The sequence below is a fragment of the Astyanax mexicanus genome, chromosome 7 (assembly GCF_023375975.1).
Source record: "Astyanax mexicanus isolate ESR-SI-001 chromosome 7, AstMex3_surface, whole genome shotgun sequence".
NCBI classification, from domain to species: domain Eukaryota; kingdom Metazoa; phylum Chordata; class Actinopteri; order Characiformes; family Acestrorhamphidae; genus Astyanax; species Astyanax mexicanus.
The window spans coordinates 23236777-23251321 of NC_064414.1; the positions used below are offsets into that span (position 1 = coordinate 23236777).

A 14545-nucleotide genomic window follows, 5' to 3' on the forward strand; every position below is an offset into this window, starting at 1 on the left:
ATGGCATATTTAACTACCATTACCAATGGTTTTACCTGTCCAGTATACTGAGGCCAAAATATATATTATTACAGTGAGCCTGTTAATGAAATAAAAAAAAAGTCTTGCATTGTTTGTGAAAAGGTTTTTTTGGGAGGTCTACACTCATACTTTCACAACAGACCTGTAGATAGAAGAACATGACAAAGCTTTGCAAAAAATGTACAAATACAAATGTACACATTAGTCACAGACATTGTAACTCAATACAGGTGATAAGAAAATTAGTTATTAGTGAGTGGAAAACGGTCATGAACAACAAACAATCTGTACACATTTCTGCCTGGTTTTATTTAAAGAAGATTAAGTTTCATACATATTGAGTGTTGCAGCGTTTTTAATAACTTTTTATTAAAAAAAACTGATTTAATATATTTAACTTTTAATAGAAAATTGTCATTTTACTTATGTGTATATACACTTACAACTGCTCCTACATCACTGATATGAATTTCTGTAATACATGCTTTTCCTTATACTGTCTGTTGTAAATATCCATTTGAATGTCAAGGAGAATGTCCTCAGAATTAGGGGGTGTTTAAAGTTCAACATTTTGGCTGGTTTCACCAGTCTATTACTATGAACTCAGAGAATGCACAACAAAAACAGAATTCACAATGATTCTTATGGTGATGCAGCAGCAGTACCAATAATGAACACACAGGAAGTTCATTTAAAGGTTTATTTGGGTTGAAATACATTTCAGCAATGTAAGTCCACCCCCCCAGCACAGAGCTTAGTTCAACATAATTTGCCATCTTAAAATGTACCCAACATTTTCTTTTAAATCAGGCATTTAAATAAATTCATCCTTTATAAAATTCATATTTTTCATTACATAATTTTAAATGTAAACTATTTTTTTCTTATTTTAATTTTTCATACAAATCTTCACTTCAATGGAAGGTGTTAGCTTGCAGAAACAAAACCATAAATGGGAAAAGAAAAAACAACCAAAAAAATGACATTAACTGAATGGCAGCATTGGAAGGTGTGTGCGTCATCCCACTGCACTGAGGTAATAAAGATCTCTCCTCCGATGTCCACATTCCTCAGTGTTACCTTTTTAAATTCCTCTGAGCCTGCTTAAGTAAAGTGTCAAAGTCTAGTGCATCAAACTTGCGCTTTGCCGGTGCTGGTTCAAAATCCTGATTTGAATCTGGAAGAGGACAAATGAGATTATTTATAAAAACTGTGTGGGGGAAAAAGAAAACCCCAAAGATCTATGCTGTTTTCTATGCACAGTAAAACAATTATGGGTGTTAAATGATGAAAGGGCAAGAATAATCTAAAATTCATAATACTAGTAGGTTTTTATTATCTATAAGGAATGACTTTGCATATCATATCCTGTTGGGAATGAACAATCTACAGACTTGGTGGGGTTTAAAAAGGTTGGACATCTCACCTTTCATTATGAACAAGCAGAACACCAGAGTAGGTAATTTTTGCATGATTTTCTAGTGCTTATTTGTTTTCTTTTCTGCTAGCAAGGTCCCTTTACCTTAGACCTTAACCCATTTAAATTTACATCCATCTACAAACCAGGTTATACTGCACTGTATCTTTTTCCAAAGATGAGGGACAAACAAAAAGTCCTACTCACCCAGATCAGCATAGCCAGTTTTGCAAAACTGTCTCCTGCCTCCGAAGCACAGATCAAATGGAAGCTCATTTGACTGTCGTATCTTGCTTCCATTCTCAATCGCATTAAATGCATCCTTGGTGTTGTAGTATGTGACAAAACCATAGTTGTCTCTGCAAAAGAAACTTGATGTATTACAACAGGGAGCTAGTAAGTAGAAACAAATGCATTTCATGCAGTAACCTGGAAGACCTGATAACCTTGAAGGAATTTTTAGGGTTCTTACCCTTTCTCTCTAAAGTGCACAGTGCAGTCCTCTATCTCTCCAAAGTATGAGAAGCGCTCCCTTAGCTCTTTACGGGTCATACCCCCATGAATGCGTCCAACATAAACTACTCTCCTTTCCTCCTGAAATCAGAAAATTCTGTTATTACAAATTGTAAAGGCTATTCAGTATCTAAATAAAAGATGTATTACAACAAGAGTCAGATATAATCTAAATCAATACTCACAATGGCTTTCTCTTTGCGCCAATTCATTTGCTCATTATTTTCTCTCGAATCATAGTGATGGTCCACCTCTCTAGGGCTGTCACAAAAAAAAGAAGATAGGTTAGCCAATCAGGATTTTTTTGGAGATCCTTTTCAAAAATGCACAAAATACAATAAACAAAAAACTTGACATGAAAGTAACTAGGGATACTGCTTTTTTGTAGTGTTTTAGCAAGGGCCAATGCCCAACTATTCTAGCATCCTTTGAACACTGAGAAACAAACACAAACTGGAAAACACTTCTCACCTCAAACGAGTGTTCCAGTGACTATGTCTGTTAGCAGGAGAGCGAGAGCGGGAACGGGAATAAGACCGAGAGCGAGATCTAGATCTGGATCGGCTTTGGCTCCAGGACCCAGAGCAGGAACTGGAATAGGAATATCTGCGCCGGCATGGAGAAGGTGATCGCGAGAAAGAGCGGGAGCGTGCACGATATCTTGAAGGTGACCTTGAACTGCCACCAGAACGTCCAGGCCTACACCTGTGGGGGGGAAAAAGGAACTTAAGCAAGGTGCTAAAAATATCACAACTCAAAGCATCCATCTAATGCATATGTTACAAAAACATATTTTAATAACAAACCTTTTCTTGGCAGGTGAGTGTGAGCATGACCTGGAGGATTCAGAGCTGCTAGACCTAGATCCAGAACTGCTATGTAGCCGTTTTCGATACGTTCTTCTGGAACGCCCTCTCTTGTTGTGGTATGGACTGGGAGAACGTTTGGTGTATTCTTTCAACCTATGGTGTCTGCTGCCTTCCTCATCCTGCAAAGAGCACTCAGAATCCATCCTGTCTGGAGAAGCGTTCGGAGAAGCATCTGGAGTAACCGTGATGGTGCTGGCCAAGAGCTCTGTTTTGGACTGACTCTTACACTGTGGAGGCTGAGCAGGTTTGAGATTTCTCGTAAGGCTTTCAACAGCAGCAGGGGTTGTAATACATTTGGATTCATGCTCTTTGAATCCCTGCTTGGATAACGGCAGCTCGACAGATTTAATGACAATGCCCGACTGTTGTTTGATGTTCCAACGATTACCAAGCTCATTCTGGGACGCTACCTTGGGGACAAAGCAGTAATCATGATCTAGAGAAAATGGCTGGGCGGGTCCTGAAATAACCGTTGTCTGAGGCCTGCTGGGTATCTTGCCTGCTGGAAGAGGCCGGGGCTCTATTTGAATGGCCTTGGTTAGAGTTGGTTTGAGCATTTCAGACTTTTTCGGGTTTCCTAATAATGCAACAGGTGCCAAGGGCTTCCACATCTGATGAGGAGGCGTAGCTGGTGGAGTAAGGCCTGTCAGAAAGACAACAGAGATATTACTGCTAAGACTACTACTCATCATTACTCAGTAAGATAAATAATCTTGTTAAAATTAGCCCAATGTGTCTTTAACATTTACCTGCGGTGCTACCCAAGTCGGGACTGGAAGCTTTCTTAAGGGCCTTGGTTTCCGCATGCTGCTCCACACTGCAAAGCCAGCAACAACCATACCATTACAATAAAGCACACAATTCATGATGAAACTCATGGTGAAAAAGATGCCACTAATTATAAAATGTAGACCATTTCAGAGGCTGGACTGACATTTCTAATGTCATCAACCTCTGTAGTCCGAGGTAGCCATTTCTTTTGGCAGTGTTTCTCGGTAGGTCCTGGCAAAAGCCAAAGGCAACCACACACAGTGTAGGCTTGGCATCAGAGCAGCACTAGGGCTGTAGGGTAACTCCTGTATGTCATCCTGAAGTGAACATGCTCACCTGGAGTTTCCTACAGCAGCTGCTCTACCACAGACCTCCGGTACACTCTGCTTCTCTTTAGCTGGAAAGGAAACGAAAGGCGATAAATGTCCAGGGCTTGTAAAAGAAATTTTAAGCTATAGATTCCTTGTTCCATGGATGTCGAGGGATTATACCTGTACACTAAAAAGAAGTTACTTCTTATGCTTTCTTACTGTTAAGCACGTGGATTAATTATGAATTGTACCCTCTGATTTAGTAAACTTACTAAAGCACTACTGGAATTCTGTGCAACTACACCTAGAATCCTGTCTTATTTAAAGTTCTATAGACTCCCTATTAACTACCAAATAAGCCTTTCATTATCTAAATCAGATGTTTTAAATACATAATTTTTTTCAGGACACTGGAACTTCGATTTATTCCCATAAAAGACCAGTATTATTGTAGGCTGCTGTCAAAGTCCCATGTAGCTGAGTGCTGGCAGACTATATGCCAGAAAGCTCACACAGACACATCCGCTCGGACAAAGACTGCACACTCAGAGTTAAAATGGATTTGCAAACAGGGCAGAATTCCAGCAGCTCAGCAAGCATGAGGACACAGCAGCTGTTACAGGCATGCAGGAGTTTCTTTACAAATGGGAATAGTTATCTCCTCACAACTTCACCACACCCTTTCTTAAGTGATCACATACTCTGCCTTGCTAATATAACTGCACTAAACAAATCACCAATTATTATTATTGCTGCAAATTGTATTCACAAAACATGACAGAAGCTGCCTTAATTTTAATTTATAACATTGCTCATACTGGCCAGGGAAAGTACAAAGCAATAAACACTTACGTTGAGTTTCTTCAAACTGCTCCAACAGACTGATGAGGTCAGAAGCTTCAATACCTGAAATGGATGAGGGGAATATATATGAATGCATATAAATGCAAGTCCACATCACGTCAACATTAAAAATTGTTTCCTGAAAATCAAATAGAAACAATACTCACCAATTTCACTTGTGAAGGACTCAATCAGCTCTGCGGTGGTGCTTTTCGCTTTAGGAACCGGAGTAGAAGCCAACCTCATCTGCTCGGCCAGCTTTACAATTCTGGCCTGAATTGGAGCAGACGTGAACGGCTGAGCAGCTATGGGTGCAAGAGGACGCTGGGATCCTACAGTAGGCTTGGAAACGCTGACAGACAGGGTAAGCTTTCCTGATTCAGGTACTGGAGCTCCCACTCTCTGGTCAGCTACACTCTTTAGAGGCACAGCAGCATTAGGTTTAATAGGAACAACATTAGGGGTTTGAACATTTGTAGTGGTTATAGTGGTGATTTCAGTCATAGTCTGAGGTTTAGAGACTCCCTCGACCTTAACAGGAAGAACTGATGAAGTCAACTTTAGCGCTTGATCAGATGTCAAAGCATTATCTTGTAAACACTTAGCTTGTCCAGCAGCACCATTTGTGGTGGCAACTAGTAGTGATGGAGTTTCAAGTGGAGTCTGCTTAGCAGCTGGAGAAACCTTACTGGGAATAGTGTTCTCTGGCAAACTGGAGATGGGTAGATTCTGTGGGTTGGGTTGCACTGAGGGACTTGGGTGATGGGTGGTGGCTGCGGGTAAATTTTCTGCAGGTTTAGTTGGGGAAGGACAGACTGGTTTAGGAGGCTCTGTTTTTCTAGAGGAAGCCAGCATTGATGCTGGCGGAACTAGCAAGGCCTCAGGAGTTGGGGGTGCTGCAGGGCCTCTTGGCTGCCATGCTGGCATGATTTCAGGGGTAAGCTCCTTCTTCACAGGAGTGGTGGCTGTACGACGTGGGTCTCTAAGGTTGGGGTCAGGTAGACAGGGGATTGGAGGAAGCTCTCTGGGTGCTTCTGGCAACAAGGGCCATTTAGTGCTGTTGTCACCAGTCTTCTCTGGAGGTGGTGGTTTCTTGTTCTGACGAAGAAGACGGTATTGTTGTAAACTGAGTGACTTCGGTTTGGGCTCTTTTAGCTGACTGACTGCAGGCTCCTCTTTATAAGGCACATCAATTTCTCCACTTTTTTCAAGAGGTACTGCAGTTGGTGGTTGTTTTTCTTCAGGGACAGGCTCCATGACTTCAGCAAAAGCTACTACTGGTAGGACTTGAGTTGTGGGTGTGTCAGAAATTAAAACAGCAGAAGGGTTCTCCTTTGTAGGCTTTGCCTCAGTTTTCACCTCAGAGGATTTTTCAACTTCAGACACATTTACAGTAGGGGCAGGAGCAAATGTGACCTTTTTCTTCTTCTTCTTTAGCTCCTTTTCAGGTTCCTTTTTGGGCTCTTCGACTGGCTTTTTATGAGATGTACTCCTTAATACTCTTCGTTCAACAGGTTGGGTTTCTTCCATTTTTTCTTTTTTTTTCTTTTTTGATTGACATTTTTTAGAAGACTCTTTCTTTGGATGTTCATTTATTACATTCCCAATGCTGTCATCTTTGACAATTCCAGAAGAGATGGCATCCTCTTCTGGGGTGAGCTCTGGCTTACACACCTTTTGTGGGCTTTTCTCTGGGACTCTTTGTTCTTCCTCTATAGGGTCCAAGCTAGAGAGAGAAAGGGGGGCACTAATGTCCGGGATGGCCAAAATAGGCTCTCCATGTTCTCCATTATCCACCACCTCCAGCACAATTCCTCCTTCAGGCAGTAGTTGCTGCTCTCCATCCACACATACAGTCATGGAGCATGGGTGGATGTGCTTGACCAGCTCACCCAATGTAATGGACATGCTCTGTCCATCCTGCTCCAAGATCATGGGAAGGCAGAAGTCAGATTCCTCTATTGAAGATACACTTAAATCATGTTTAAGCATGGAAAAACTATCATCTTCCTCAGAATCACATCTTTGCAAAAATCCATTAGTGGTAAAAGGAAGTGTCTGTGGAGAAAAAAATCTAATGTTAAAGCACAGTTTAAACTACAATAAACACCACTGCTTGGCACAGAAGCTGCCATGCTAGATTGTGGAATAGTAAGGATTGGTAAACAGCAATAGCAAATACTGGGTTTACCAAAAGTATTTTCTCACCTTTCCTGAAAACTGTCTTGAACTCAGCAGAGACTCTTTTTCCGGAGGAGAACGCGAAAGACTTATCTTTAGCTACAAGAAAAAGAATAAGCTATTTAAAAAATCATATCAGAATACAGAATGTCAATTTGGAATAAGTGTTAAAGACCTTGATATAAAAAACTAAAAGGGCAGCAGAGAACAGGACAGTTCACACCTTTACAAAACCAAAACAAGACCAGCATACTGGGTCTACATCTATACTTACTGATGCATCAGGTAGAGTGTCAAAAGGAGAAAGGTTTGAATCATCTACATTGTCAAGTATGTCAGTAAGTGCTGTAAGCAGTGTTGCCTCGCTTTCGTCATCAAGATCAATTTTGACCTTTAAAAGGAAAAAAATGCTAAACATTAGGTTCAATTCCATTGTCATTAACTTTAATTGCAATACTTATGGTAAACCAAATCACACATCAGGCAAGCAAAATGCTCAAATCAATATAATTGTAATGTAACTAACCTTTAATTACATTATATATATTTTTTTAAATACTAAAACACCCCTTTACCTCTCCATTTGGGCCTTGTTCAAAGATTGACAAAATGGATGGATCCAAGCAGCTCTGTAAGGCTTCAAGGGTGTCTCCAGTGTCTAAGCCATGGTGCTGCAGGCCACATAGCCCATCTTGGAGTATTTCTGCCTGCTGGAGCAGAAGAAACAAGTTAAGTCTGGCTGAACAATTAAGCCCTGTCTTCCGAGATTGTTTTAAATGTAGACAGCTCATTTAAACCAAAAATACATTTGGGTTCACTAGGTGGCTAAAGATATGATGGCTGTGAGTGCACATGAGCCTGAGTGATCCCCTTGTCAAGCACTCTGTTAAAACTTAACAGAAATAGACATTTCTGTTTTCCATCAATTACTGTAAGTTTTTTTTTCACTGATCATATTAAATTATTTCACCATTTAAACCTTAAATAGGCTTAATGTACATTTATTGTGCTTTTTAAAGGATATTATTTGGTATATACTAAAGGGTTTTTTTTTTTTTTTTACTTATTTTGTTGCCAAATATTAGGTGCTTTTCAAATTGAATAGACACACCAAAATACACTAAACGTGCTACTGGAACTTGTGGAGCTTTATGCTCAATCTGAAATTATTTGCAAGTACCTCAGTCTCCAAGAGTGCTTAACCATGCTGTGAAGCCACTGCTGCTATAGAGTACAAACTCTCCCCACCTACAGGTAACAAACTTTTGCTGTGTATACAACCTAAGGAATGTGGCAAGGAAATGTGTGACTACATTATTTAGTTGTTTTGTCAATGAATGGAGGTCTATACATTAGAAAGTATTTCTTTGCATTAGAAAGCATGACTCCACCCAAGCTGTGCTGCTCCCGTGGCTTAATCCATAACACCACTTGCACGTGGTGGACAGTCTCTAACGTACATTTAAATTTTAGATCCTTAACTGAGGAAACCACGCTCATTCCTCGCTCTGTAAATCTGTATTACGTGGTTATAATGAAATAATGTTTATATAAAGAGGGAAATACTAGGAAAATAATATTAAATCGGCTTCATCCGCGTGCTACACACATAGCATTACCCTGCCGCACTGCATTACTGGGCAAAGTGCAGCGAGCTCGCCGGCCGGATCCACAAAACACGTGGTGCAGTACAACAAACCCATCAGTGAAGTTACCGTGTATCCAAAAAAAGCACCATGCATTCACATTTCAGTCTTGTTTACTTCGTGTGGGGCAAAGAAGTATCCAATGTTGCCAGCGAACATAAATTTAGTATGGAAAAAAGCACACAGTCAACAAAAATAGATTGCAGTTACAAAACTAGATCAGTACCACTGACCCACTCAGGCACCACGTGTTGGACTTGTGGGTAGTAAAATTTTGTTTCTTGCTAAAATAAAATGGTAGAAATTAACAAAACATACTTTAAAAATATATTCGATAATGTCTTTAAATTCGTAAAACCAAACTCAGAACATGTCGTTTAGCTAAACCCCAGTAGCATAGATATAGCATAGACTTCAACATGTAAATTCCAGGACTAATTACGATGCCTATAAAGCCATTTTTATATGAAAGACACATTTATATCAAGTGAATAAACTCTTAAAACCTTTACTGAAACCACAAGTATAAAGCAGACATGTTTAAGCATAAAAATGCACATCAATGTGCGTCACTCTAAAACCACGTGTGAGTAAGATGCAAAACGTGGAGCATTAAGAACATACTCGAAAAACATAATAAAAAAAAACTACTGTTTGTTTGATGCATAAAAAAAAAAACCTTATAAAACTGCACGACAGCAAATGCATTTGTCCACCAGGCCTGTCCTCTTCAGGCATGGCACGTTTATGCTAGCCAGTCACGCTTCCAATGAAAACAGTCAGTCAGCACTGCCCCACTCCAGATCCAGATCTGGAAGTCACGATCTAAAGTGCTGTTAAACTAAGCCAACATCTAACTAAATAATCAATACACAATACAAACAATCCCTTGTGCATAGTGACTAAGCTAAAGTGTGTAGTTGCTATCAATAACGCAGCACTGTGACTCCAAATAACGTTACACCAAAAACGTGGACCAAGTGTATAGTTAGCTAGCTAGTTAGCTTCTAGCTGCTGCATGCTTGGCATACAGGTAAAAATAGATAGCACTGTAAATTTGTCAGTCACGCATTAAACATTAACATATCAAAAAAACTACTTTGCAAACAATCATCTGCTAAACAGACCATCATCTGGAAGAAAGTACAGATAAGATATTCTCTCCATCAGAACCCACGTGTCATTTTCTGATGCCCGACCACTTATTTATCCTAAATTCTGCTCCAAGCCAGAAGTGACAGCAGGTCAACATTTTAAACAAACATAATTAAGAAGTAATCCAAGTCATCCTCACCTCGTCTAGATTTGCTGTTGAAAAATACTCCATGTTACAGGGGTTTAATATCTCCTCGCCTGTTCCCCAGCGTGCCGCCATCTTACAACTGCACTCCACTCTGTGAAAATGTGAATCAGAGCCCGTTGACTCACAGCCGGCGAGGAGACACGTGGTATTTGCATTCCCGGCAAAAACGCCACGCGCACTTAGGCTCCGCCTCCAATCCGACTGTGGCGGCGTCGTGACTTCCTGTTTAAAACTTAAAAGATGCAACGGTTGATAGAGACAAAAGATAAAAGTCCTCCAAGACTGGTACTAGTTTTAAAGTGAGTGAAGGCGTGTAACTTAACATTTCACTAATATAACAAGCCTTTAAAAACGTTTAAAAACTAAAAAATAACCATACTACGCAATATGCAATATGTATGCAATATGTAAAATGTTGCAGACACATACTACGAAAAAAAATGATGTGCCTACGACGATGTTGCTGATGCATGGAGAGCAATGTGTAAAAAAACAAACAATAATTTTGACAATTATTATAGATTATAACAAAGTTTTTAGAGCAACAACACATTACATTATTTTTATGCAATTGTTATGTAATTTGCATTTAAATAAACTGCAGTCTGACAGAATGTGTTTCTCTATTTTCTTGGCTGTAGCATAATAAATATTATTTAAAACGTTATATATAGCGTGTGTTTCTTGTGCTAAAGCAATTAGACTTAAATTAATGCAGTTATGATCGAAGGTTTACTATTTAAAGAGATGACTTCCAAAATAATAATAATAATAATAATAATAATAATAAATATACACATTTTTTCATGTAATTAAAGTAGGACACCACTACATTAATTACTGCTTAGATGTCTATGTTCACCTAAAAGTTACATTGCAGAATTGTATTACATGGTATCTGCTTTCTGATGCTGGAGACTATTGTTAGTTTACAGTTTTATCATAAAGTTTAAAAAAAAAAAAATTTTAAAAACACAGTCATGACAGCCAGTTTCGTTTCCCACCCGTTTTGGTAACTTCACCCGTATTTGATTTCCACCTGTTTTTGTAACTCAACCCGTTTTGGATTTTCACCCGTGTTGTAAAATCAGCACCGCACGGGTGTCAGCGCTGGTAGTATGCGGAAACACATCCACCATTCTAATTACAGGGAACGTTTCCACAACTTTGGCTTACCTTATTGAAAAAAACGTTTCCAGCACTGTAACGTTAATGTTTACTCCGTTTTTACATATGCTTTGTCTGCTTTTTAAACCAGTTTACTCTATTTTTCTCAGTTTTTCACCTCAGCTTTGTCTGGTTTAAACCAGTTCTCTTCTGTTTGCTCAAGTTTTATTTTGTTCAGAGGGTGCCAGTTTATTTATAAGGTAGGTAGCTAACCTAGAACTAAAGGGTCATATTAGGTAATGTCAAAAATTAATGTCATGATTAATTTTTGTTGCGGTGTTCTTTTTTGTCCAAAAGTATATTAAACTATGTAGCAATGACATATACATGATAGCTAACTTGCAGATGTTGTACAGACTTGACTGTAGGCTCACCGCTGCGAAAGTCTAGGTAGGTAAAGCTTAGTGACGTAAACATTTTAAAGTACCTTTATATGACTTATGTATTAGCTGTTAAAACAAAGGCATACGAGCTTAGAAATACATAAATGTGTATATTTAAAGTCAAAGTTTAAAACTTTAAAGCACTTTACAGCTTTAATAGCTGGAGTTCATATATTGATAACTACACTGTGAGGAAAATGCAGTCTGATTTTTTTTTTTCAAATAATAATATAATAAAATCACAAAAAAAAGCATAATTTAAAAAGCTCATGTGCTGGTAATTCCCTGCATTATAATAGTAATAGTGTAGTGTATTGTGCCTGGCAAACAGACTAGAATCATTTTTACTTTATTATACTATCTTGGGTTAGTTTTGATGCTTTTTAAATTAGAATATTCCATGTGTGTAAATACAAAAGAGGGAGTAAAAGTTAGTTAGAATTACATTAAATAGAAGAGATCTGTTTAACGTGACATCATCATGAATTACCGTGAATTACATGAAATTATACTGTACCGTTTTTAAATACTAACTCTCTGAACTGGGCATATGAGAAGATTTGTGTCCTTATTATTGTTACTTTCTGAGATCTTATAGCAAACAGTCTGGTAATTCTGACGTAAAAGTATAATGCATATAAACGTGTACTGTATCATAACACTTTTCGTTTTATAATCATTTCAGAATCCGCTGTTTTCTCTGACCCTCTGAATGCTCTTGAAACGTTCTATTTTTGATGTGTGTTTGATGTTGTTGGATACATGTTTTTCCCAAAACAAAACCACAAATTCTTGGTTTCTCAATGTTGTTTAAATCTTGTGATTGTGTTGCTATGACATCACCTGAACTTCCTCACTCCACCACCCAATTGCACTTTATTAGCAGTGTGATGTCTTGCATTGTGTGTGTCTTTCTACCAAAAAGACGGAATATATTCCTTTAAACACATCTTAATCAGGTGCGAAACCTCAGTGTATAAGATAAGTACACCTCAGTAGCACTATTCTATTGATTGTCAACATGAAAGGTTATGGTAATCTCAGTACTGCCGTTATTTTTACAACATCCAGACAGAAAGTATATCTCATTAAAACAAAATATTGGAATATTTTTTACTTCAAATGCAGCCACACTAATGGGTGAAGCACTTTCACACATTCTCTTACTTACTCATTTAGTCACTCATTAGTTTAATTTAGTTTTAGGTTGGTCTACATTTAATGGTGGAAACAATGGAAAAATTTCAGATAGTCTAAGGTAGTATTTGATGGTTAGGGTGGTTATCTAGACCAAAACATACCCTATACTTGTAGTCAAACTGAATAATGAGCTCCTGACATGCCTAATGGCGTTATGAATGTTACATGTGCCATTGGTCATTCTGATCATGATCCTAACACAGCTTGGTCTTGTTGGAGTTGCTTGTCAACCAGGTTGGTCATGCTGGTCAATGAGCTTGGTCTTGCTTGTCAACCTGCGTGGTCAAGCAAGTTCATATCTGTTGTCCAGCCTGGTCAGGTTGATCATATGTGTAGACCAGCTAAACCATTAAATTTACATAGCCTCTAGCTCTGAGGCAAAATAACAGACCTTACAACAGAATGTAACATAATGTGATAATAATACTATAATATTCAATGTTTTTTAGATTACTATATGGATATAGTTCTCCAAACCCTTCACAGTATTACTTGTGGCGGTAATATGGCTACATTTGCATAGTGCCTGTTTTTTACTTGAGTTCTAAGAACATAATTTATTAATATAGTCACAAGGTGGCAGTGTTGACTCTGATTAGGGGCAGCTTATTCTGTTACAACTTGCCTTCTTAGTGTAGCAGCACCAGCTTTATATCCAAGTGCAGCTGACAAAGGGGTGCTAATTCACACACAGCTTGTCTAGTCCCTATAGAAAAACATAGCTTATAAAATAGGATTCTCTGGAGCAAATAATCATGATCATCACGAATTCCAGGCATGGGCCGGAGGGGTATTAACCTTCCCAGCACTGACATGAGGTGGGGTAGTGATTGTCATGACTTCAGTGGTGTTTTTGTTCCTAAATGCAGTTAATGTCTTACGGCTCCAAAGGCTAGTAGCTACTAGACAGTTACTCTAACAAAAGCATTTATTTTGGGAGAAATGATAAATGAGCAGGTGTCACAATGCTTTTGTCCTTACAGTGTAGGTTGTTAAATATAGGTCAGGGTTAATTTTTAATTTAGTGACTTTATTATACACCCCTGTCATGTGCCTGTGAATCAGCTTGTGTGTTGCAATTCGAAAATAGTGAGTTGGTTTCAGTCAAATGATGAATTGAGTAATGCCTTTTTTTGAAAGAACTGTATGAAACTGGTGAATCCATGATGTAATTTGTTATTGACATTTGCTTAGTTATTTAGTGTAAAAAGATCTCTAAATTAAAAATGTAATGATGTTAAGCTGTGTGAGCGGATATAACAGGATTGTTGGCATTAATGTAAGTATAAATATTATGTTCGTATTTTTAGAAGCTAGTGAAATTAAACTGATATATTACTTGGCAGAGATGAGGAAAGTTATATATGAAAATTATATTCATCATTATTTTGATTAATTATATTGCATAATTTTGTAGTTTTAAATGTATTGCAGATATTGTATACTTCTAGAACTCTGAGCAAATGCAAATGTAATTTCTTTTTCACAAGTATAGGATATTAAATCCTGGTAACTGGGTTTTTAAAGATAAAAGAATTCAAACAAAATGTTAGATAAAATAAACAAACCTAAGTTGTACTAATAGTTTTTGATATCTTTGTTTAAATGTAACAAAATTATTTGTGTTTTTATTCTGTCCATTCCAGCTTTTCAGTTAAACAAGATTAATATTATGACATATCATGTAACATAAAGCTAAGCGATATGGTTAAAATATAATCACATAGACATTTAAAGAGAGTTTCATCATACACAATATTTACTACAATGTTTTGACACAGAGAGTATGCATCAACAGTAGCATTCATTACTCTTATTGTTAGTATTCAAGTACTCTTTTATGCAAAGCACAGATTTTTACTTTGCTACACATAATCCAATTAAAACAGACTTTTTACACTCTCAGTATAAAAAGTACAA

General features: G+C 37.9%; 1 protein-coding gene across 2 annotated transcripts; it reads right to left on the reverse strand.

Annotated features, from left to right (window-relative positions):
• Positions 1 to 707: 707 nt before the first annotated feature.
• On the reverse strand, positions 708 to 10028 carry pprc1 (PPARG related coactivator 1). Of its 2 annotated transcripts, none has more exons than XM_007235801.4 (14): positions 9867 to 10028; positions 7502 to 7633; positions 7201 to 7317; positions 6954 to 7025; positions 4913 to 6803; positions 4755 to 4808; positions 3928 to 3988; positions 3570 to 3637; positions 2758 to 3463; positions 2423 to 2656; positions 2137 to 2212; positions 1911 to 2032; positions 1646 to 1797; positions 708 to 1198 (listed from the first exon to the last, which is right to left on the reverse strand). In XM_007235801.4, exons 1-14 carry the CDS (start codon positions 9945 to 9947, stop codon positions 1098 to 1100), a joined length of 3867 nt encoding a protein of 1288 aa, XP_007235863.3. In that variant the 5' UTR covers positions 9948 to 10028; the 3' UTR covers positions 708 to 1097. The 2 variants fall into 2 exon arrangements, with proteins under 2 accessions (XP_007235863.3, XP_007235861.3); XM_007235799.4 differs by having other exon boundaries at positions 7502 to 7636; positions 9867 to 10016.
• Positions 10029 to 14545: the final 4517 nt, after the last annotated feature.

What these genes read in the sequence shown, in the direction of transcription:
- pprc1 (XM_007235799.4), bottom strand. Translation starts at nt 9,947, where the DNA reads ATGGCGGCACGCTGGGGAACAGGCGAGGAGATATTAAACCCCTGTAAC. An exon ending in CAAGACAGTTTTCAGGAAAG is followed by an intron (nt 6,804 to 6,953) that starts GTGAGAAAATAC and finishes TTTTCTCCACAG; the next exon opens with ACACTTCCTTTTACCACTAA. An exon ending in GCTGCTGTAGGAAACTCCAG is followed by an intron (nt 3,638 to 3,927) that starts GTGAGCATGTTC and finishes CTGGCTTTGCAG; the next exon opens with TGTGGAGCAGCATGCGGAAA.